At 40.2% G+C, this 22489-nt stretch overlaps 1 protein-coding gene and 1 long non-coding RNA gene across 3 annotated transcripts; one reads left to right on the plus strand and one right to left on the minus strand.

Moving 5' to 3' along the window:
• Positions 1–12369: 12369 nt before the first annotated feature.
• On the minus strand, positions 12370–19698 carry LOC123080414 (uncharacterized). Of its 2 annotated transcripts, XR_006438380.1 has the most exons (8): positions 19557–19698; positions 19362–19451; positions 17012–17237; positions 14440–15347; positions 13810–14099; positions 13705–13737; positions 13414–13522; positions 12370–13064 (listed from the first exon to the last, which is right to left on the minus strand). It is a non-coding gene; the product is annotated as an uncharacterized lncRNA (long non-coding RNA). The 2 variants fall into 2 exon arrangements; XR_006438379.1 differs by having other exon boundaries at positions 13414–13737.
• LOC123080413 (potassium transporter 5) lies at positions 13769–18876 on the plus strand. Its single transcript, XM_044503336.1, has 9 exons — positions 13769–13987; positions 14450–14672; positions 15051–15299; positions 15615–15665; positions 15772–16032; positions 16199–16251; positions 16501–16615; positions 16706–16960; positions 17529–18876. The coding sequence occupies exons 1-9, from the start codon at positions 13817–13819 to the stop codon at positions 18506–18508; spliced, it is 2358 nt and encodes a 785-aa protein (XP_044359271.1). The 5' UTR covers positions 13769–13816; the 3' UTR covers positions 18509–18876.
• Positions 19699–22489: the final 2791 nt, after the last annotated feature.

Consider the following 22489-nt stretch of genomic DNA (forward strand, 5'->3'; position numbering starts at 1 on the left):
AACGAACAACGTCAAAGTATTCATCCCCCCAGACTCTCTGCAGGTTTTCATGTACCAATCATGAAAAAAATTAATGTAATAAATCTAATAAGAAATTAATATAATAAAAAACATGCTCTGAACTTACATATAGCCACATACATACAAATATACATTTTATATATATGAACAAAAAATTAATCTAATACAAAATAAAAACAGAGCCGGACCGGCGCGGCGGCTCACAGCGGGGGCGCCTGGCGATGGCGACGGCGCGCGGGGGCGGGCCGCGGGAAGGGGCTCGGGCGCGGGGCAGGGGCCGGCGCGGCGACGGCGTGGTCGTGGGCAGGGGCGGCACGGCGATGGAATCGGAGGTAGGGCCGGCGCGGCGACGGCGTCGGAGGCAGGGCCGATGATGGTGATGGCGACGAGGAGCAGCGCCGGGGCGTCGGGCACGAACTAACGGTGAAGTTGTGAAATTTTCACAAGTCCAGCTTATATACACAGAGCATTGGTACCGGTTCGTGGCAGCAACCGGGACGAATGCTACCTTTAGTCCCGGTTGGTGCCACCAACCGTGACCAAAGGTCAGTTTTCGGCAGCCCAAAGGGCGGGAAGCGGCGGCCTTTGGTCCCGGTTGGTGCCACCAACCGGGACCAAAGGCCCTGTGCTGCTGCGCCCGCGTCGAAAGTTTAGTCCCACCTCGCTAGTTGAGAGGGGCGCGCAGTGGTTTATAAGCCCCACTGCCGCACCCGTCTCGAGCTCCTCTCCATTGCAGGCTTACGGGCCTAATTGTCACTGCTATGCTTGATGGGCCTACTGGGCCTTCTGCGGGCCTGAATCCTGGCCCATCGTTGGGTTTCTAATCATATTCAGGCCGTGGTGGCCCAGTAGGTGGCATATTTTTTTGCCTGTTTTTGTTTTCTTTTTTGCTTTATTTATTTTGTTTTGTTTCTACTTACAACAAAAAACTTATTTATTTTATTTTATTTTGTTTCTAATTACTATTTATTTTACTTTATGATAATTTTTTTTGCTATTAAAGTTTCTAACATAAAAAGTTCTTTATGAAAATTCTTTTTGCTTTTAATGATTTTGAACAGAAAATACTTCGATAATTTTAGTTGCATCAATTTTATATAATTTTAGTTTCAATAATACTAGAGGTTGCTTATAATGTTTTGAACAGAAAATACTTTGATAATTTTAGTTTCATAAATTTTATTAATGCTATTAAAGTTTATTTTATTTTGTTTCTACTTATATATTTTATTAAAGTTTATATTATTTTGTTTCTAGTTACTTATTTATTTTATTTGTTATTTTTCATGCACCATTTTTCATGCATTTACTGATTATTCTGAGCTATAAGACCGTGAAATTGAAAAGCATTTCAAATGAACTCTGAAAAGGTTGAAAGTTGGCATGGTATCATCATTTGACGCACATAGCATGTGCAAGAAAGTAGAGAGGGTTACGGCAAAAACTGGATGCACTTCGTGTACAAAACGGACAATCTCTTTCGAAGTATCAGGGTTTCATACGGAAACTCGTCTGTTACAAAGGGATTTCATTTTTTTAACTTATTTGAACTCCAGAGTTTTTCTGTGTTCAAAATGCACCATTCAAAGCCACATCATCAATTTTCAACCCTTCCCGACATCATTTGTTATTTTTGATGCATTTATTGATTATTTTGAGCTATAAGACCCTGAAATTGAAAAGCATTTCAAATGAACTCTTAAAAGGTTGAAAGTTGGCATGGTATCATCATTTGACCCACATAGCATGTGCAAGAAAGTAGAGAGGGTTACGGCAAAAACTGGATGCACTTCGTGTACAAAACGGTTAATCTCTTTCGAAGTATCAGGGTTTCATACGGAAACTCGTGTGTTACAAAGGGATTTCATTTTTTTTAAGTTATTCGAACTCCAGAGTTTTTCTGTGTTCAAAATGCACCATTCAAAGCCACATCATCAATTTTCAACCCTTTCTGACTTCATTTGTTATTTTTCATGCATTTACTGATTATTTTGAGCTATAAGACCCTGAAATTGAAAAGCATTTCAAATGAACTCTGAAAGGGTTGAAAGTTGGCATGGTATCATCATTTGACCCACATAGCATGTGCAAGAAAGTAGAGAGCGTTACGGCAATAACTGGATGCACTTCGTGTACAAAACGGACAATCTCTTTCGAAGTATCAGGGTTTCATACGGAAACTCGTCTGTTACAAAGGGATTTATTTTTTTAACTTATTTGAACTCCAAAGTTTTTCTGTGTTCAAAATGCACCATTCAAAGCCACATCATCAATTTTCAACCCTTTCTGACTTCATTTGTTATTTTTCATGCATTTACTGACTATTTTGAGCTGTGAGACCCTGAAATTGATAAGTGACCAAATTAATAGAAGTTCATCATCACATTAAAACCAAAGTACATACATAGTTCTCATTGAACAACATATATAGCTCTCCAGAGCATCTAATTAAACCATACATTGAAATTATGTAAAACATTTCAATGCAACAAGAAATACGATCATAATCGCAACCAAGGTAACAATTGATCCAACTGCATAATTATACCAAGCCTCGGTATGAATGGCATATTTTCTAATCTTTCTAATCTTCAACCGCATTGCATCCATCTTGATCTTGTGATCATCGACGACATCCGCAACATGCAACTCCAATATCATCTTCTCCTCCTCAATTTTTTTATTTTTTCCTTCAAGTAATTGTTTTCTTCTTCAACTAAATTTAACCTCTCGACAATAGGGTCGGTTGGAATTTCCGGTTCAACCACCTCCTAGATAAATAAAATATATGTCACGTTGGTCGGCATAATTGTCATAAACAATAAATGAACCAAATAGTTATAAAAAGATAATATATACCACATCCGAATCATAGACATGACGAGGGCCGACGGGGGCGGATACCAAAACCATCGCACTATATAATAACAAGGAATAATAAAAGTAAGAAAATTAGACAAGTATCTATCTGAAGTAAGAATTTTTTTCTTTCAGAAAGAAGATAAGAACAAGAGGCTCACCACGGTGGTGCCGGCGACGAGATCGGCGCGGGCGATCGACGGCGGTGAAGACGGGGACAGGACGTGACGGACCGCTAAACCTGGACAAATCTCGGGGAAAATGAAGCTCGGTGTTCGAGTTTCGAGAGGAGAAAGATTAACTAGTGTGGCTCAGACATTTCATCGAACACCTCATGTGCATAGGAGGTGAACTAGAGCACCCAAATGCCCTCCCCTCACCGGCCAGAAAAAACAGAGCACTGTGGAGTGCTCTGCTGTGGCGATGGGGTATATATAGGCAGCTCATTTGTCCCGGTTCGTGGCTGAAACCGGGACTAAAGCCCAGCCATCTGTCCCGGTTCAAGTCAAGAACCGGGACCAATGGTTGTGGGCCAGGAGCGAGGCACATTGGTCCCGGTTCGTGCCTAGAACCGGGACAAATGGGTCGCCATGAACCGGGACCAATGCCCACGAGGCCCCGGCCGGCCCCCTGGGCTATCGAACCGGGACGAATGACCCCATGGGTCCCGGTTCGTGACTGAACCAAAGCCCTGTTTTCTACTAGTGGTGTTTGGACCGGAGTAGCTGAGAGAACAAATTGTTGGGGACACCATTTTTTTGGCAATTGAAGCATCAAGAGGTGTTGCATGTATCTTTGGCTTAGTTGATTGCATACATTGCCAATGAAAAAACAGGCCGGAAAGGTTTGCGCACGCATTACCAAAGTAACACCAAAAAGGCTACCATCATAATTTGAAAAAGTGGCATCAAAGGACTTATGGATTTGCCATGCTTTTTTAATAGGTGTGGTTCTCATAATGACATCAATATGCTCTAGCGATCTCATTTTTCAAGAGACTTTATGGTGGGGATGCCCCGGCGTGGAACTACACCGTCAACGGGCACAACTTTAAAACTGGATACTATCTTTCTGATGGTATCTATCCTCAGTGGACGGCGTTTGTGAAGACTATATCCGAGACCTGAGGTAGGAAACAATCTCTGTTTGCGCAAATGCAAAAGGGTGCTAGAAAGGATACCGAGAGGCCATTCGGAGTGCTCCAGTTCATGGAGCTGCAATTATGTCAAAACCGAAGACACTTTGAAGGCTGATAACATGCTGTGTAATCTTACACAACACGATTATGGTGGATGAACGTGAGCCTACACACATGATTTGAGAAGCCTGGAATATAGGTCCGCCTCCCGAAACAAGATACAGAGCATGTTGCGTACTTTTAGAGATGCATTGACAACTTTAAGATCAACAAATGCAGATCTTGTGGAGCATAAATGAATCCATGCTAAAATACGAATGGATTTTATGTTTTAGTTATGAACTCCGAATAAATTTATGTTTGAACAATGTATCTTTATGAACGAATAAATGTTATTTGTGTTGCGGTGTTCATTGTTAGGTAATCGATGTGTATGTGTTTGCACTGATATGAGGTTTTGAAAATAAGGATTAGAGTTACAAAGGAGGACATTTAAAGGCAGACAAGCATTGACGCGCCCGCAAACATTTTGGGCCGGATTTGATCCGTTCGATTTGTAGATGCTCTAAAAAGAACCCGAAAATTTGGCTAGGAACGCTGGATCAAGATTCCTTGAGAGAAGTCAGCTCCACTAACCGTGCGGGGCCGCTTCCCGTTTTGCAGACAGGACAACGCACACCATGTTCATCCTTAATCTGCGGAGCTGCACTGTTACGATCGCTGCTCATCTAGAGTACTAGGAGTACAAACCATGCTTTTCTTTCGTCTACAGGCCTACTAACTACAGAAATGAAGCTGTAGTCCTTGCCAACATGAAGAGACATGGACACCAAACCTGCACCAGTGCTTCCCACTGAACTTCACAGTTCACAGCCAACAACAGACTGTCCGTACTGTGCATCCGTCTAGTACCCCTTAACAAAAATATCATCCGTGTTCCCCTTAACAAAAATATCGCACTACCACGTCCTTGCGGTTTGACCAAGCCACCACTAGCCTCTGACCGCCTTTTTGTCGCGGCCGGCCATGCGATTGTTTTTTCAGTCGATTGAAAACCAATCGAGCTTGTGCTCGCGTGCACTCCATGTTTGGTGCTGTCCCACCACTAATCAACAATGAATCAAATCAATCTGTCCCCGTCGATGCAGCCCCTAATTCCCCAGTCTCGGGTTCCTGTCGCCATTACCTTCCTCGCCTTTTTTCTCTTTCACTCAAATTCTTCTTGCTTTCTCCAGTATTTTATGCTAGACCGGGGACGATCGAGGCAGGATTTTCCTTTTCCAAGCGGATGGCGGATGGGGGATGATGGCTGGTTTGGTTCGGTCGCCCGTCGCAGTTAAGCCCTGGCATTGACGGGTGCTAATTGAGAGAGAGAGAGAGAGATATCGGTCCATCCTTTGACGTCGCTCCTCAACTAAACTAGTGTGCACTAGCTACTCCCGCACCTCACCGGAGGAGAGGACTAGTCGTAGTCCTCCTGGTTGATATGTGAGTAAGCTTAGCTGCACGATCGGTCTCAGAGTTTGAATTGTAAGAAAAAGGAAGGCAAAGCTGCTGAAAAGTTCAAACTGCAAGTAGGATTGGAAGTTTATACGTACCCGCTTACAGTGTTTCGACTTTGACAGGTTGAAACTATAAGTAGGATTGGAGTTAATACGTACCCGCTTACAGTGTTTCGACTTTGACAGGTTGGCGCCCCCTTGGCATCCACGTGACCGTATTATGTCCCCGTCATCGTTGCCTAATCACTGAACTACTGCCCATATCATATGTGAAATCAGTTGGATCAAGGATACTTGAAATTGGAGCATCAGATAACCCTTGTTGCTCAAGTCTTGACTTTTACTTCACGCTTGCACATGAAGATGAGCGAGATAGACCGCCTTCACTAGTTAAGCTTTTTTCTTTGCATTTTAGAACACCTTTAGTACTTAAGCTGACTTGGTAAGATTACATGGCGCGCACGCACTGCCTGTTTATTTGTCAACAGGAGCGCAGCAGGCATGAGAGCACGTATACGGATAGTCAAACACGTCCCCGTACGGGGCTACGAAGTCTTCTACGCGTACATCTACCTGTATATGAGATGGAGGATTTCATGTATATATGAGGTATAGTCAAATGGAGTCAAACACAGCTCAGACGACGACGATCATATGGTTGCCGACTCGCCATCAACTTTTAATCAATCAATTAATTAATTTGCGATTATCCCCTCTAACCTCTAGCTAGATGCACCATCCTCGGAATCGCCACGTGCGCGAAAACGAAGAACAAAATGTACCGAAAGGGAAATGGAATTATTAGCGAGCTGGTTGCCTTCGGCGAGAGGGAAAGAACAACTAGAGCCCGTCCACTTGTAAAAGACAAGAGGCACAAACAATTTGTCCTTCGGAATTCCACTACCAATTGCGGCATATTTCATTTCCTGTGGGGTCGGCCGCGACGAGTATAGTTAACTACTAGCAGGAGACACAAATATAATTCCCTTTTTTGTGGTGACATCCTGGTCGAAAGGGACAACCATGAGCAACGAGCATATCCTCAGATGGTTTTGGTGGAGCGAGGCCAGCCGTAATTTACACGTTCGGATTGTCCGGGTTCGGTCACTTGTGGGAAGCCAAGTTTTTTTTTTATTGGTAGAGGATGGGAATTAAAGCATGGTCTTTTATTGGTTTACCTAATATGGAGATAATCCTCTTTGAGAGCATGAAAAATTCGGTTCATTAGGAGGTAGTGGATGCAATGATAGAGCTAGGGATGGGAAGTTATAACCATAACTTGGCAGCACTTGATCGGTGCTCCAATAGATTATGGGGAAAAGACACCACTCGTATCGTCCTAATAATCAGAACTAAATGTGATCATCCAAAGAAAGCACTAATGGGGCCAATGGAATGAGCTTCTTTTTAGAAATCTAGAAGGAGATTAAGAAAAGAAGAAGTTCGTTAAAAATTATCTGCTGCAAGAACGCTCTGGCCCAGTAGCCCTATCAGCATACAAGGTAAGGGTATTGAGGGCACTAACACCCTTGCTGTCTTAATGGCCCATTTGTCTTGATGGCGCGAATGGCAATCACTCGCGGGCCGCAGCCCAATAGCTTCTCTCGTGCCTTGCTAGCTCTAGCTCCCTCACGAGGTTCGCTATTTTTTTCCGTATGGCCACCGGTATTTATATATACTTATAAAAAATTCTTCCACTAAAAAAAAGAAAATTCACGAACAAAATTCGCAATTTTGAGATAAGTTCATGAATTTGAAAAGAGTCACGGATTTTGAATCTTTTTTTACAGATTTTAGAAAGTTCATGTATTTGAAAAGCTGTTTGTGACATGTTCACAATTTTGAAAAAATCTTGAATAAAGTTCATTGATTTTAAAAACTTTGGGGATTTGAAAAGAATCACACATTGAAAAAATGTTCATGACTCAAAGAGTGGATTTGAAAAAAATCATAGATATTAAAACAGTTCACGGATTTTGAAAAATGTTCTTGAATTTGAAAAGAAATATCAAGGATTTGTAAAAAAGTTCACATAATTGGGAAAAGTTTGTGGATTTGAAATTTTTTCATGGATTTTAAAAGGTTCACGGATCTAAAAAAGTCACAATTTTTTTTAAGTTTGTGGATTTGGAAAACCAATTCATCAAAAGTAAAGCAAGTACAAGGGCAAACCAAAAGGATAAAATATAGTGAAAAAACTGTCTTAGAAAACAGACCTGAAGATTTCCAAAACTAGCCCAGGAGCTTGTGGTAGCTTCCCAACACCGCGAATGTAAAACAGTTAGATGGGCCGGCCCAACTACGAAAACTAGCGGCGGGGAATTATGTGCTCCATACGCGCCGAATAGGATGTGCCACAGATAGTGGCCCACTGAAGTACTCATTTGGTAGGCTTGGCAGTGTGCTAAATGCTTTTCACGAAAGTGTTGCCTAATATGCCCATTTGGGCTTCGTTGATCATAAAGAGAAAGTGATATCAAGAAGCTTAGTTTTCTGCTGGTGTCTTTACCGCCATTTACAAGCAATCCTGCAAACCAGCGCACACCCCCTCCATCCATTCCTTCAAGAATAAAGCTCTGCCCATCAAGCGTTCGCTCACAAAGAAGAAGATTCCTCCCGGTTTTCTTTTAGAAGCTCATAGTCCAGTTTTGGGAAGCTTCCAATCTTTTTTTTTCGAACCAGTGTTTGTTCTATTTTCTTCTGTTTTTTCTTTTCTTTTTTCATTTGTATTTTTCTCTGATCTTATCAAATGTGTGATTTTTTAAAAAAAATTTAAGTCTTTTTTTCCAATTTGTGAATGTGTGTCAACTTTGTGATTTTTCTTAAATTTCATGATTATTTTGCAAATCTGTGAACATTTTCAATTTTTACAAAAAACAATGATTTTTTTTTAAAATTTGTGAACTTATTTTTCAAAATAGATGCACTTTATCCAAAATATGATATTTTTTTTGCAAAATCAGTGAACTTATTTCAAATCTGTGACATTGTCTAGTGATCTTTTTTCAAATCTAAGATTTATTTTTCAAAATTGATGAACTTTATCCAAATGCATGATTTTTTTTTTCAAATTTATGATTTTTTGCGAAATCGATGATATTATTTCAAATCCATGAAATTTTGTTTTTTAAATCGTCGTCAACTTTTCTCGAATTCATAAACTATTTTTAAATCCGTGATTTTTTTTGAATTTGCGAATTTTTTCCGAAATTCGGATTTTTTTCTGCATTGGTGAACTTTTTTCTTTGTCTTTTAAGCTTTTTCCAAAAGTCATTGGCTGATCTGTCAATGGTTGACCGGTCAGCCGCGGCTAGTCAACAAGGAACCGAGCGACCAGGAGACCGTGAACAAGCGAAGGAAGTGGCCAGCCGAAGTGACGAGCCGAGCGACCGAGTGCGTTGGGCCGGGCTGCGTGAGCGCCACTTCTTCTGGAGCGCCATTTAGGAGGACTCTAGTTGCAGCATAACGAAAGTGCTATGCGCACGATGAATAGCTGTGTACGACTATTGCTCGAAGGCACATCTAGTTATGTGGTGCCGTCTTGTTGCCATGCATGGGCGACCTGATTTGAATGTTGTGCCTTGTGTGTATAGTGTTGTGTGCATAGCAGTGCTTAAATGAAAATCCTTTTCTCGAGAGAGCATGTCGAGTGGTGCACTTAGCCACCGCTGCGTGTCACGCTCTGGATGCAACCTTGGGATTTTGTATATTTCCTGCATGCATTCTTTGGGATTTTTTCTTGCTTTGGCTTGATTTTTGTAGGTGGCATTTATTTGGGAAATGCATCTATGTGAAAATAACAGCATGCGCTCGTACTTTTCCGTACAGTTGTGCTTCCCGAAAGTAAGAAAAAACACATCTGTGTTTTTTGAAATGGGTCTAAAAATAAAGAAAAACACAACTATACTTTTTGAAAAGAGAAAGACACAAGCTGTGCTTTCGATCGGAGCTTATGCTTGTTGTGCTTTTCAAAAAATATGAAAAGCACAACTATGGCTTCGGGTTCTGTTTTTTTTCTTCCTTTTTTCCATCTTTGCAAATCACATATTTTGAACCTTTTTTACAGACTTTAGAAAGTTCACGTATTTGAAAAGATGTTCGTGAATTTGGAAATGTTCATAAATTTTAAAACAACCATTGATTTGAAAAAAGTTCATTGATTTTGAAAAGTTTGCAGAATTGAAAAGATGTTCACTAATTTGCAAATCATGGATTTAAAAAAATCACAGATTTTAAAATAGTTCACGGTTTTGAAAAGTGTTCGTGAATTTGAAAAGAATAATCATGGATTTGTAAAAAAGTTCACATATTTGAAAACAGTTTGCAGATCAGAAAAATCTTCGTGGATTTGAAATAGTTCACAGTTATAAAAAAAGTCATGATTTTTTTAAAAGTTCGCGAATTTGGAGAAGCAATTTATGAAAAGTAAAACAAGTAAAAGGGCAAACCAAAAGGAAATAGTGGCTTTTTTAAAAGTTCACACTTCTAAAAAAAGTCATGATTTTTTTAAAAGTTTACATTACCGGTGTTGAGAAGCTTCCATAAGCTCCTGGGAAAAACAAAAAAAACAAACCTGAAGATTTCCAAAACCAGCCCAGGAGCTTATGGAAGCTTCCCAACACCGGTAATGTAAAACGCTTTGATGGGCAGGCCCAACTACGAAAACTAGCGGTGGGGAAGTATGTGTTCCATACCCATCGAATAGGATGTGCCGCAAATAGTGGCCCACTGAAGTACTCATTTAGTGGGCTTGGCAGTGTGCTAAATGCTTTTCAACGAAAGTGCTGCCTAATAGGCCCATTTGGGCTTCGTTGATCATAAAGAGAAAGTGATGTCTATTTGGTGCCTTAAGCGCCATTTACAACAATCTAGGAAACCAGCGCACACCCACTCCCTTCCTTCAAGAATAATGCCTATCAAGCGTTTGCTCACGTGAGAAGAAGATGCCTCCCGATTTTTGAAAGCTTCCAGAAGCTCGTAGTCTTGTTTTGGGAAGCTTCCGTTATTTTTTTTTTGAACCAGTGTTTGTTCTATTTTCTTCAGATTTTTTCTCTTATGTTTTTCCTTTCTCTGATCTTATCAAATGCGTTAAATTTTGAAAATTTTATTTTTTTAAATTTGCAAATCTTTTTCAACTTTGTGATTTTTTCCAAAATTTTATGAATTTTTTTTCAAATCCGTGAACTTTTTCAGTTTTCATGACAAAATAGTGAACTTTTTTTTGAGAAGTAGTGGACTTTTTTTCGTAACTTTGTGAGCTTTTTAAAGACTGTGGACTTATTTTTCGAAATAGATGAACTCTATCCAAATTAGGATTTTTTTTGTAAAAATGATGAAATTATTTCAAATCCGTGAACTTTTTCTAGTGATCTTTTTTCAGAAACCGTGATATGTTTTTAAAAATCAACGAATTTTTTTCAAATGCATGATTTGTTTCCAAAAGCGATGATTTTTTTTCAAATCCTTGAACTTTTTTAAAATTCTTGATTTTTTTTTTGCAAAATTGATGATATTATTTCAAACCTTGAACTTTTATTTTTAAAATCACCATGAACTTTTTCTGAATTACTGAAGTATTTTTAAACCGGTGAATTTTTTTTGAATTTGCAAACTTGTTTCCGAAATTCGGGAACTTTTTCTACATTGGTAAACTTTTTTTTTAGATCCGTGAAATTTTTTCTTGGTTTTTTTGCTTTTCCCAAAACTCATTGGCTAACCGTTTACCTGCGACCAGTCAACACTAAACCGAGGGACCAGGAGACAGTGAACAAGCGAAGTTAGTGGCCAGCCGAGTGCGTGGCTACTGGAAAAACACAACAGTGCTTTTGCAAAAATCACAGCCTATGCTTTCACAAAAAGTTCAATCATGTTTTTTGAAATGGGAAAAGCACAAGTTGTGCTCCCGTGAGAAGCACAGTTGTGCTTTCCGGAAATAAGGAAAGACACAACTGTACTTTTTGAAAAGGGAAAAACACAAGCTGTACTTTCGCGAGAAGCACCGTTGTTCTTCCCGAAAATAAGGAAAAACAGAGCTGTACTTTTTGAAAAGGGAAAAACACAAGTTGTACTTTCGCGAGAAGCACAATTGTGCTTCTTGAAAAATGGGAAATCTGAGCTTACGTTCATTGTGCTTTTCGAAAAATGGGAAAAGCACAACTATGCCTTTGTGTTCTGTTTTTCTTTTTATTTATTTTTATTCTTGAAAAAAAATCATCGAAGCCTACTAACATGAGATCTAGTTTCAAAGATCTTGACGCAAGAAATCCAATGATGAAAACAGTTTGTGATTTGGACACATGGTTCAAGAGATAAAACATTTTTGAAAAAAGCAAATATACGAAAACGGGTAAAATGACATACAGTATGCCACTTGTCATTGTCACCACTAGAGAAGGTGGGAGCGATCTTCGGAAGGGGTACCCCTAAGTCCCAACTAATGATTTCGGCCTTTCCTTGATTAATTGTAAAGAAAAAAAAACCCTTTCCTTGATCGCAATTCACAAGGGAGTGGCTAGTGGGGGTGGGGCAACGGGTCAAGATTCAAGGAAGATGGCTGTAGCGGGATAGGATGATCGCAACCTGTATAGCCACTATGGCATCATACACACGCCGTCATTGAATACATACGTGACGAAACACCAAGAAGAAGAACCCGCCAAGCAAAGCATTTTGAGCATTCATTCATTGATCATCGCGTCATGAGATTTTTCCAGCAAAATAAATGCCCATCGGCAAGTAAAATTCAGCAAGAGAAAGATTTTTACTTGTTGAATTTTGTATCGAAACAGCCAGCGCCCCCCTCATCTGTTTTCATTCAAGAAACCGCCAAACAATCCTTACAAAAGCAAATTGAAAAACGATGTATTTACCACTGAAATATCGAAGTGAAAGATTCACGCGTACACTTGATTACCATCCCAATGAACCACTAAAACCTAGTACATACTAGCTACGCTGGCAGAGCGGCAGTGGAACATAGCAGCAGCAGTGATGTTGCGGCGTTTACTTGCTCCCTCTAATCTACCGCCCGCGTGACACGCACTAGAGACTAAGCCTGGAAAGTTTTGGCAGGAGGAGAAGCGGCCAAAGCCGAGTGACAATCGATAAAGAGAGTACCTCTGTGATGTGATCAGATCACGCGCATGTGCATGCATGCGGTCAAAAGAGCTAGGCCGCTTTGGTGAGGCAAGTGGCCTATCACTTGATGCCACCATCAAGGACGACCCTTCTCCGGGAAGATCCTGCGTGCGCGAGAAAGCATGCGTACATGATACATGGTCAGTCAGTGCATCCGGTCAAGCCCGCCTTCCGCCTTGGGAGAATCGCATCGCATGAAAGGTAGTTGAAACCACCGGGCGGGCCTGCTGTTGCCTTGTCATCTTCCGCTCGCCTAGAATGGCTGCTCGAGTCGGACGCACGGCACCGGCGGTCAATCGTTTTGGCTGCCGATTTGGGCCGTCTGTTACACACTGTTCAAAGCCCTTGACGGGTCTGATGGCGAGATGACTGACACGCGTGGCTGGCTTCTGGTTGAGACGTCTCTCCTAAATGGGTCGCCAAATTAGGCTTAGAAGAACAGTAAAACATTTGCTAATGCAGTGCAAGCATGTTGCTAAAACTTAAAACAGATGTTTTTTTTGCTGAAAATAAAAATATTACAGCAGATATGCTAATTAATTACAGAGTTCAATGAACAGTTAAATCTGTGTTTATACCGCTTTATTTTCATCTGAGACACTGTGGTTACTTCATGATGTCCATCTAAGTGGCCATTTCCTAACTTTCTAACCATATTCAACATTGAGATGATGCTAGAAAACAAATTCTTCCAATTGTCACGAAGTAAGCAGAGATAAACAGGTACTGAAAGTCTGAAACAAAGTTGGCACTTACGCTCACAAGTCACAGGTGACAAGAGAAGCTCGTGCAGAAAAGTCACCGTGCCATCCCCCGTAGCCACCTTCCCTGGTTAGCTTACTGTTCAAGATCACAAGATTCCCAACTGCGCCGTAGAAAGACGGCTCCGGTGAGACCGACTAAAGCGAACGATAACAATATTTGACTTCACCAGCATTCAGTGAGAAGTCTGTTGGTTGCAGCACGAGGATCCCACGTTCATACCCCAGCACCACAGACAAGTTCGGATCACAGTATCACACGCGATTGCAAAGAAAAGTAACGAACCTGTTGTCATGCCTGGGCCCACCCGGTGTGTGCCTATAAAAGCAAGTCATTGTTAAACAATAACACAGGAGGCCGGTAAGAGTGAGAGAGAGATCATCATCGTACCTTGACGATGGCTGAGCCTCTGAAGGCAAACGGCAATGGAGCTGCCGAAGGGGGTGCTGCGGGCTCTGCGTTTGCATCGGTGAAGGTGCCGCCGTCGCCGCCAAGGAGGCTGCAGAGGTTCGACTCCCTGCATATGGAGGCCGGGAAGATTCCTGGTGGCCACAGCTATGCAGCCAAGGTCTGTTCTTCCCTTGCTCTCTTCCTCGGTTCGACAGATATCTTCATTTTCTTACAGTATATAAGCAAGGGAACTGCATCCATCTCGATTCCTGTTATGATGGGTACTTCCTCTGTTCCTCATAAAACAGCAAACAAAAATTCACAAAGAAAGATAACAGTCTGCACTTGTAACATTACAGACAGCACAGTTTTGTCAAGGAAGGCTGCTAAAAGTAACTAATGTTTTATGATGTCATCCCATCATGGTAGACTTATCACTTATGTGAAGCAACTAAACATATCAGCTGCTTTAGCATCATGAGTTTGCATAACCAAACAACCCAACATATTAATTAGCTACTTTAGCATCTTATAAGCTTGCATAATCAAACAACTAAGCATATTAATAAGCTGCTGTCCTTGAGGTGAATGTAGTATTTGCAATCTGACTGATTTTGTTCTCTTTCTTACCGCAAAGCAGGTTGGCTGGGCGACGACACTGCACTTGGCCTTCCAGAGCCTAGGTGTGGTTTATGGGGACATGGGAACTTCACCCCTCTATGTGTTCTCCAGCACCTTTACTGGTGGGATCAAGGACACAGATGACCTCCTTGGTGTCATGTCCTTGATAATCTATACTGTACTTCTCCTTCCATTGATGAAATATTGTTTCATTGTCTTGAGAGCTAATGACAACGGCGATGGTAAGTAAATACCTTCCAGTTATCTTCTTGACAGAAATTGCATGTTTACAGAGAAGACTTTTAAAAATTAGAAAATATTGTGCTGATTAGACAGCCAGTGTTTCTGTTAAAAAATATAAAGAAGCGAATGGCCATAGGAGCAAAGCATAGAAAATAAATAGTAGCATAAATATTCCCACAATCCCACTGCATAGGTTTAGACAGCATCTTATAGGGTACTAAGAATCATTAAAAGTGCTAGGGTCTGAGCATTAAGCACTTAGGTCCATAAAGGAAAATCCAAAACATGTGATAAGTACTTAAAAGACCATATGCATGCAAACAATATTTTGTTCATGTGAGAGTTTGTCATGTCTTATGAATTCACAACCTTTGTAGGCGGAACATTTGCACTTTATTCCTTGATATCTCGGTATGCTAGGATTAGCTTGATACCAAACCAGCAGGCTGAAGATGCAACAGTCTCTCACTACAAGTTAGAGTCCCCTACGAATCGTGTCAAGCGGGCTCATTGGATTAAGGAAAAGATGGAAAACAGCCCGAAATTTAAGGTCATACTTTTCCTAGTGACAATTCTAGCAACATCAATGGTTATTGGTGACGGTGTGCTAACTCCATGTATTTCAGGTGATCATCCTTTCTTTCTTAAGCTCATCTCCGTCAGTATAAAATAACCTGCCATGCAACGGATAGTTAAAACATGTGGACACTTGAACAAATAATGTGTCATATCTACTTTATGAACTAATTGAACACATGCTCATGCTAAACATTATTAAGGATAAAATATGAAACAGAGAAATTACCATTCAGATTATAGTATTAAAGCAACTTATTGTTCTGCTAGAAGACAAAACGCCCAATTTGCAGTGTAATATATTTATAAGCATGATTGCTTTCAGCTTAACTAACAAAGTTTTTTGGCATTTTACTATGTTGCAGTGCTTAGTGCAGTTACGGGAATCAAGCAATCAGCAAAGTCGTTAACTCAAGGTATACCGATCATTAGGATGCATCCCTCTGTTTAGCAGCGAAAGATACGTCCATGTCACTATCTTAGGGTGCCAGTTTTATTTGACTCTTTTGATCTCATCAACAGGACAAATTGCTGGCATCGCAATCGGCATTCTGATCGCCCTCTTTCTTGTCCAGCGCTTTGGCACAGACAAAGTTGGTTACACATTTGGCCCAGTAATCTTTATATGGTTCATCTTAATTGCCGGCATTGGAATTTATAATTTGATCAAACATGATACTGGAATTCTGAAAGCATTCAACCCACAATACATAGTGGAATATTTCCAAAGAAATGGGAAGGACGGCTGGATTTCGCTTGGAGGTGTTATCTTATGCATTACAGGTATTTTCATGTCATGAGTTCAATACAGAACTTTGCAATTGATCACCCTAAGATGTCAACTAATAGAATAGGCCCACAAGATGCTGCATTGATCTTGAAAAAAGAATAAATGTTCCTTATTTATTCAAAAGTCTTGAAAATGGATATTGTGTCTTTTGTGGAATAGGAACCGAAGCAATGTTTGCTGACCTTGGTCACTTCAATGTGAGAGCAATTCAGGTAATCAAGCAACTCATCTGAATAATTAGCCTTTTCATTATTTTGATTTTGAGTGCGTGCACAGAAAGGGTGGCTGGAGAGGGAATAAACCCTGTGCAGTCATGCTTATGGAAAATAAATCCTTTTGAGTTATATAAAACAGTATTATGAAAAAATACTTTCCTCGATCAATGAATTTGTAATTAATTTTATTCATGCTTTTCCATTTACTCCACTTAGACAATTAATATAAATTTTATTGCAATGCAGATTGGCTTTTCTGCAGTTCTGCTCCCATCAGTATTGCTTGCTTACATGGGACAGGCTGCATATCTTCGCATCCACCCTGAAGATGTTGCAGATACATTCTACAAATCAATCCCAGGTGAGATCATAAGAGGATCAGCTAAGAAATGGAATGAATTAGGCACTTAAAGATTAATATTTAACAACAAACTCATTTATTTTGTCACAGGTCCATTATATTGGCCAACATTTGTGGTGGCCGTGGCTGCTGCTATAATTGCAAGCCAAGCTATGATTTCTGGTGCCTTTGCAATCATTGCTCAGTCCCAAGTTCTTGGTTGCTTTCCACGGGTTCGTGTCACTCACACCTCAAAAAAGTATCATGGGCAGGTCTACATCCCTGAGATCAACTATGCATTAATGATCTTATGTGTAGCTGTGACAGCTATTTTCCAAACTACAGACAAGATTGGCAATGCATATGGTAAGAAAAATCCTCAACTCTATATAAAGAAAGTTGTAAATTATTCATTACCTGAAGATAATTTCTGCTATAAGATTGAGATATCTCATGCTTCTATTATTCCCTTACACAACTGTTTCATGCAACTTCTCTTAAACAGTCTTCACCTCAAATTTCAATATAAACATAGATGCACTGAAGTTGCTCATAACATCATGTGTTCCCTCATCTATTTGCCCAGATTGTCGGCAAGTAGTCCGTTACTCGCTAATATGCTATATTGCCATTGCTGCTTAAGCTGCCAAATCCAGAAAGAGTGAAATCATCATATGATAATTATGGAATTCAGCAAGAATATAAAAGTTTGTATGTAAGATGTGATAATGTCTGCATAGCATGATCAATTAATGAAAATATAACAGATTGGTACATTCTTCCAAATTCCAATGGCATCATGACCTGCCAACTTATTCTTATAAAATCAAAGAAGTAACAACTAACAAGTATTATCCACATTCGAAATTCACTTTGTTACTTTCAGTAATAATGTATCAGTTTTATGATAATAATTTAATCATCATATATGCAGGTATCGCTGTCGTCTTTGTGATGTTCATAACAACACTTCTAGTCACACTGGTAATGGCCATGATATGGAAGACAAGTCTGCTGTGGATTGCACTCTTTCCAATAATATTTGGCGGCGCAGAGCTCGTGTACTTATCCTCAGCATTCTACAAATTTGTAGAAGGTGGCTACTTGCCACTAGGTTTTGCAGCAATTTTGATGCTTATAATGGGCACATGGCACTATGTTCATGTTCATCGGTACAAATACGAGCTCAAGAACAAAGTGTCAAACAACTATGTGGCAGATTTGGCAACAAGGAGAAATCTTGCTAGGTTGCCAGGAATAGGCGTTCTGTACTCTGAGCTTGTGCAAGGAATCCCACCCATACTGCCCCATTTGGTAGAAAAAGTACCTTCCATCCATTCAGTTCTTGTGATTACCTCAATAAAGTACTTACCAATCAGCAATATAGAAACAAATGAGCGGTTCCTCTTCCGATACGTGGAGCCAAGAGAATACAGGGTATTCCGATGTGTGGTGCGCTATGGTTACAACAATAAAGTAGAAGATCCAAGAGAGTTCGAGAACTTGCTTATTGGGAACTTGAAGCAATTCATCCATCAAGAATCACTCTACAGCGAAAGTAGTCATTCCCTTGAAGGAGAAGATAATGCATTCGAAGAATCAGGAGATGCAATGGAGCCTTCTATTGAAGTTCAAGATGCAAGGTTGCCGAAAAGGTTTTTAGATGGAATCACTGCTAGCCCAGTGAACGGGTTAATGGATGAGATAGAGTTTATTCAGAGAGGGATGGATGATGGTGTTGTCCATCTGCTGGGAGAAACTAATGTGGTGGCGGAGCAAAATGCCGGTTTGGTGAAGAAAATAATAGTTGACTACGCCTACAATTTCATGAGGAAGAACTTCAGGCAACCAGAGAAGATCACATGTGTCCCTCATAACAGGCTGCTGCGGGTGGGAATGACATACGAGATCTAGAGAGATGCTCAGTGGATTGATCAAATTGACAATAGCTTCAGTTTTCTCAGTACCAAGTGCAGAAAGGATATGCAGAGGAACAGCCTCCTTGACTGAACAGCAGAGGATGGAGAGATTTTATGCGTACAAGTGGTGAAACTACAGTACATGCAATATGTATTTACCATATAATATTTTTTTTGTTAGGGAAATTCTACTGTATAAGTGTTTGTTAGCAGTAAGTATGCATAGCTGTCAAACCCCTAGTTTGGCCAACTCTTTGCCTTATTGTGGAAAACTCAAAATCTTAGTATGTGCAGTTGTACACAAAGATTGTAACCTACCGGCAAAAGTTAAACAAATAATAAAGTATGACTTGTGTGCATTCATCTCGAATTGTTTATTAACATGTTACGAATTGTATGTGGCCCAGCACTTGGCACATCGAACGCCTCTATTTCTGATGCAAGGCAGCAGATTTGCCAAACATGACAAAATGAGGAAGAACTAATTGCGCATTTGAGCTACTGTACCAGACTACCAGTATCCTGTATCCTCCTACCGACTGTGTGATTGTAAGAAATATACAGGCCCAAGTGTGGATTAAATAAATGTGCATCAATTATGACCAGGCATTATCTTCTCAACAAACAAGTCAAAAAATTATCACCCTGCTTGATCTGAGGTCCGAAATCAGCAGGGGAGACCGTGAGATACGAGTACAAGAAAGCATCGGATTTGTGCACAGAACTAATTCGACGTGAATCCATCCCAAATAGCCCACGAAGTTGGGAAGAGGTCCCGGCAGGCATTCCATCAAACATCTCGGAGGCATTTGTCGCTGGAAGCAAATACTGCGAGATCGTATCCGTACCTATGCATTCCAGTCCACCTGGGCGAATCCACAAGCATATAGAGACCGATCGCTGCTTCCACTTGCCACCAGTCCGCCACTCCATTCATCCTGTTATGCGATAATTCGCAAGGAAAGGATGCTTGGGTCAGCGTTGGAAGTTGGAACGGATGAAAAGGGGAAACGAGTCAAGGACGGCGGGTGAGGAGAAGAGACCGCTGGTCAGGAGCCAAGCACGCGCCAGCGCCGCCGCGAGGGAGGATCCGGCCACCGAGAGATGGCGCCATGGCGGCGAGGAGCCACCAGCCAATCGCCGGTGCTCGTGTGGCGCCTTTTTTTCTTTTTCTTTTTTTGAGGTTGCTCCTGTGCGCGACACTATATCTCGATTAGTGCGAGACGTAGGGAAGCCTCGCGAGATGAGCCGGCCCAAGGCGCGAGAGGCCACAGCCTCATTATTTTGTTGTTTTCTCCTCGTTTTCTTAACTTTTGTCTATACTTTCAAATATTCTAAATAAATCTATTACAAAAAACACTTTACATAAAATATTTGAAAAAATATTAAGCAAGCATTTGAGAATGTCAAATGTGCATATAGAAAGTGTTTCTCATGTATACAAAAATATAAAATATGTGTGAACAAAGTTGATCATGTATTTAACTTTTTTAATCAAGGATTTGTAAAAATATTACACAAATATTTCAAAAATATTAATAAAGCATTTGAAAAATATATAATGTGTATATAAAAAAGTATTGATGATATATTAGAATTTTTTTAATATTATATTTGAAAAATGTTGATCAAGAATTTGCAAATGCTAAATGTGTATAGAAAATGTTGATCGTGTATTTAAAAAATGTTAATCTTGTATTTAAAAAATATTAAATAATGTATTAGACATATACAAAAAAATGTTCAATGTGTATAGAAAAAATAAAGGTAAAAAATACAAGTTTTTCGAAAAATATTAATCATGTTTTTCAAAATGCTAAACATGTATATAATTTTTTTTCTAATGTACACGAAAAATGTCGAATGTGCACTGAAAAAAGTTTACATGTGTTGGGCAAAAAAGAAACCGCTGAAAATAGAAAAACAAAGAAACCCAATAAAAGCAAGAAATGAAAACAAAGAAAATAGAAAACCAAAGAAACCAATGCAAAAGAATGGCAATCGTAAAAGAAACAAAGTGGTGGACGTCGGCGGCTCCTCCCACAACATATCCATCATCGACCTCACGTCGACCGGCACCATCAGGGCTCCGGACTCTGACGAGGAAGAGTAGGGCATGGGAGACGGCGGCGCCTTGAGTCCCATGAGCCGGTGCGTGTCCCATGTCCTACTCTACCTCACCGGCGATCGGAGCAACACTTCGAGGGGCATAGTCGGCCGGTGGACATGGCCGCGGCGGAGCCGGACGAGATCCGCTTAGAGTGGATTTCACGTTGCATGTAATAGTATGAATTTGAGGTTTCTTAATTGAGGTATCTGGATGTGGAAGAGATTATTTGAATGTGACCGATCACTGTCCATGGAGTGAGAGGTTGGATTTGTTGTATCCGGCTGTAGATGTTCAAAGGTTGCCAAATAGGCAAACAAGGTGCCGGCCGTGCTTTTCGCAATATCCCATTTTGTATAGTTGCTATCAATCAAGGTAATTAAAAGAAGAGAGAGGAGTTTGTTACCCCAGGGAAGAAATGATGCTATACACGCATATCTATACAAAAAATAAGTTACATTCTACAACAACATGTTAGCCTGTTCAGGGTTGATCCACGGCACAGTCTTCCATTTTGTCCCTTCTTTAGCATTAAGTTACATTTTACTCCCTTTGTAAATAGAACTAATGTTTATCTAACAAAGCTATTTGTTGTAACAGTTTTTCTGAAGGCACTCTAATATTCATCTCTTTTTGTTTCATCAGGTTCTCAAGCACCAAAAGAAGCAACAATAAACAAGCTGGATGGATAAATTCCTCTCAGGTTCTCAAAGCTAGATGATAACGACACCAAAAGATGGATATATTTGTCTGCAAAAGTATAACTAATCTTGAGCTATTCCGGAAGTACTTGTGCTGCATTCTATTTGTTGCGAAATTATGTTGTGCTGTGTTGAACTGTTGTTGCTGTGAAAGATTGGATTTTTAAATGTTCTACATCAGTGGCAGAGCTAGCGAGAACAACAGGGGGGCAGAGAAGGAAATATGGCTGTTGGGGGGGCTAATGACTACTTTTTCCTTTAATCTTAGCCCCTAGAAGAAAAAATCTTCAGTGTTTTCACTAATCTTTTGGGGGTGGGGGGGGGGGGGGGGCACAGCCCCCCAGAAGTGCACATAGCTCCGCCGTTGTTCTACATCATGTTATGTGAATATGACAAAACTTGTCTATCAAACAGAAATTTTAAACAAATAGGATTGTAGATGAAGAGGTTTTGGGGAGTCAAGGGGTTTTGAGGGGATTGGGTAGAAGGAAGGGATTCAACCAATCCCCTGAAATCCCACCTCCTCAAACCTCCCCAATCCAGCTCTACGAAACGAGGCCTTAAGAAACTCGAATAAGTTTTTCTACCGGTGGAGAATCTACCACAAATGGTGCTTTGAGATTGGTGTGGCTGGTAGACCCCACTATGCTTTTGTTTCTCCTTTTTAGCAATACGAATCTTATACAAACACATATACAAGGTTGGACGGGTCCACATCAGTACCTTTTGTCAGGTGGCAGGGTGAGAGAGAGAGAAAGCAGATGAACGAGCTGCATGCACATACTAAATACTTGCATTTTATTTTTCATGCCACATTTTAAAAGGTTGATAACTTTTGAACTAAATATCCAGTTTTGAATTTTTTTTATATTTTTTAATTCAGCGCGACAAGACATTTAAAACTAGATCAATCTTGGATGCACTTTGGCTAGTTTGAACTTTACCATTTCACCTATTTTAGAGAAAGCATTTCAGTCAGTTTCACATTTATCTAATTTTGGAAAACCTTCCAATCAGTTTCACATTTCACTAGATTCAGAAAACACATTACAATCATTTACAAATGATAGATTTCACTCATTTTAGAAAACACATTACACTCATTTACGAAAAGATAGATTTCATTCATTCAGAAAACACATTACACTCACTAAATTGAAAAAACTAT

This window comes from Triticum aestivum, chromosome 3D (assembly GCF_018294505.1).
Source record: "Triticum aestivum cultivar Chinese Spring chromosome 3D, IWGSC CS RefSeq v2.1, whole genome shotgun sequence".
Lineage (NCBI taxonomy): Eukaryota > Viridiplantae > Streptophyta > Magnoliopsida > Poales > Poaceae > Triticum > Triticum aestivum.

Bases quoted from the DNA above. Each gene is read 5' to 3' on its own strand.
- LOC123080413 (XM_044503336.1), top strand. From the start codon at position 13,817: ATGGCTGAGCCTCTGAAGGCAAACGGCAATGGAGCTGCCGAAGGGGGT. The intron at 14,673-15,050 runs GTAAGTAAATAC...CAACCTTTGTAG, and splicing joins AGCTAATGACAACGGCGATG to GCGGAACATTTGCACTTTAT. The intron at 16,252-16,500 runs GTAATCAAGCAA...ATTGCAATGCAG, and splicing joins TCAATGTGAGAGCAATTCAG to ATTGGCTTTTCTGCAGTTCT.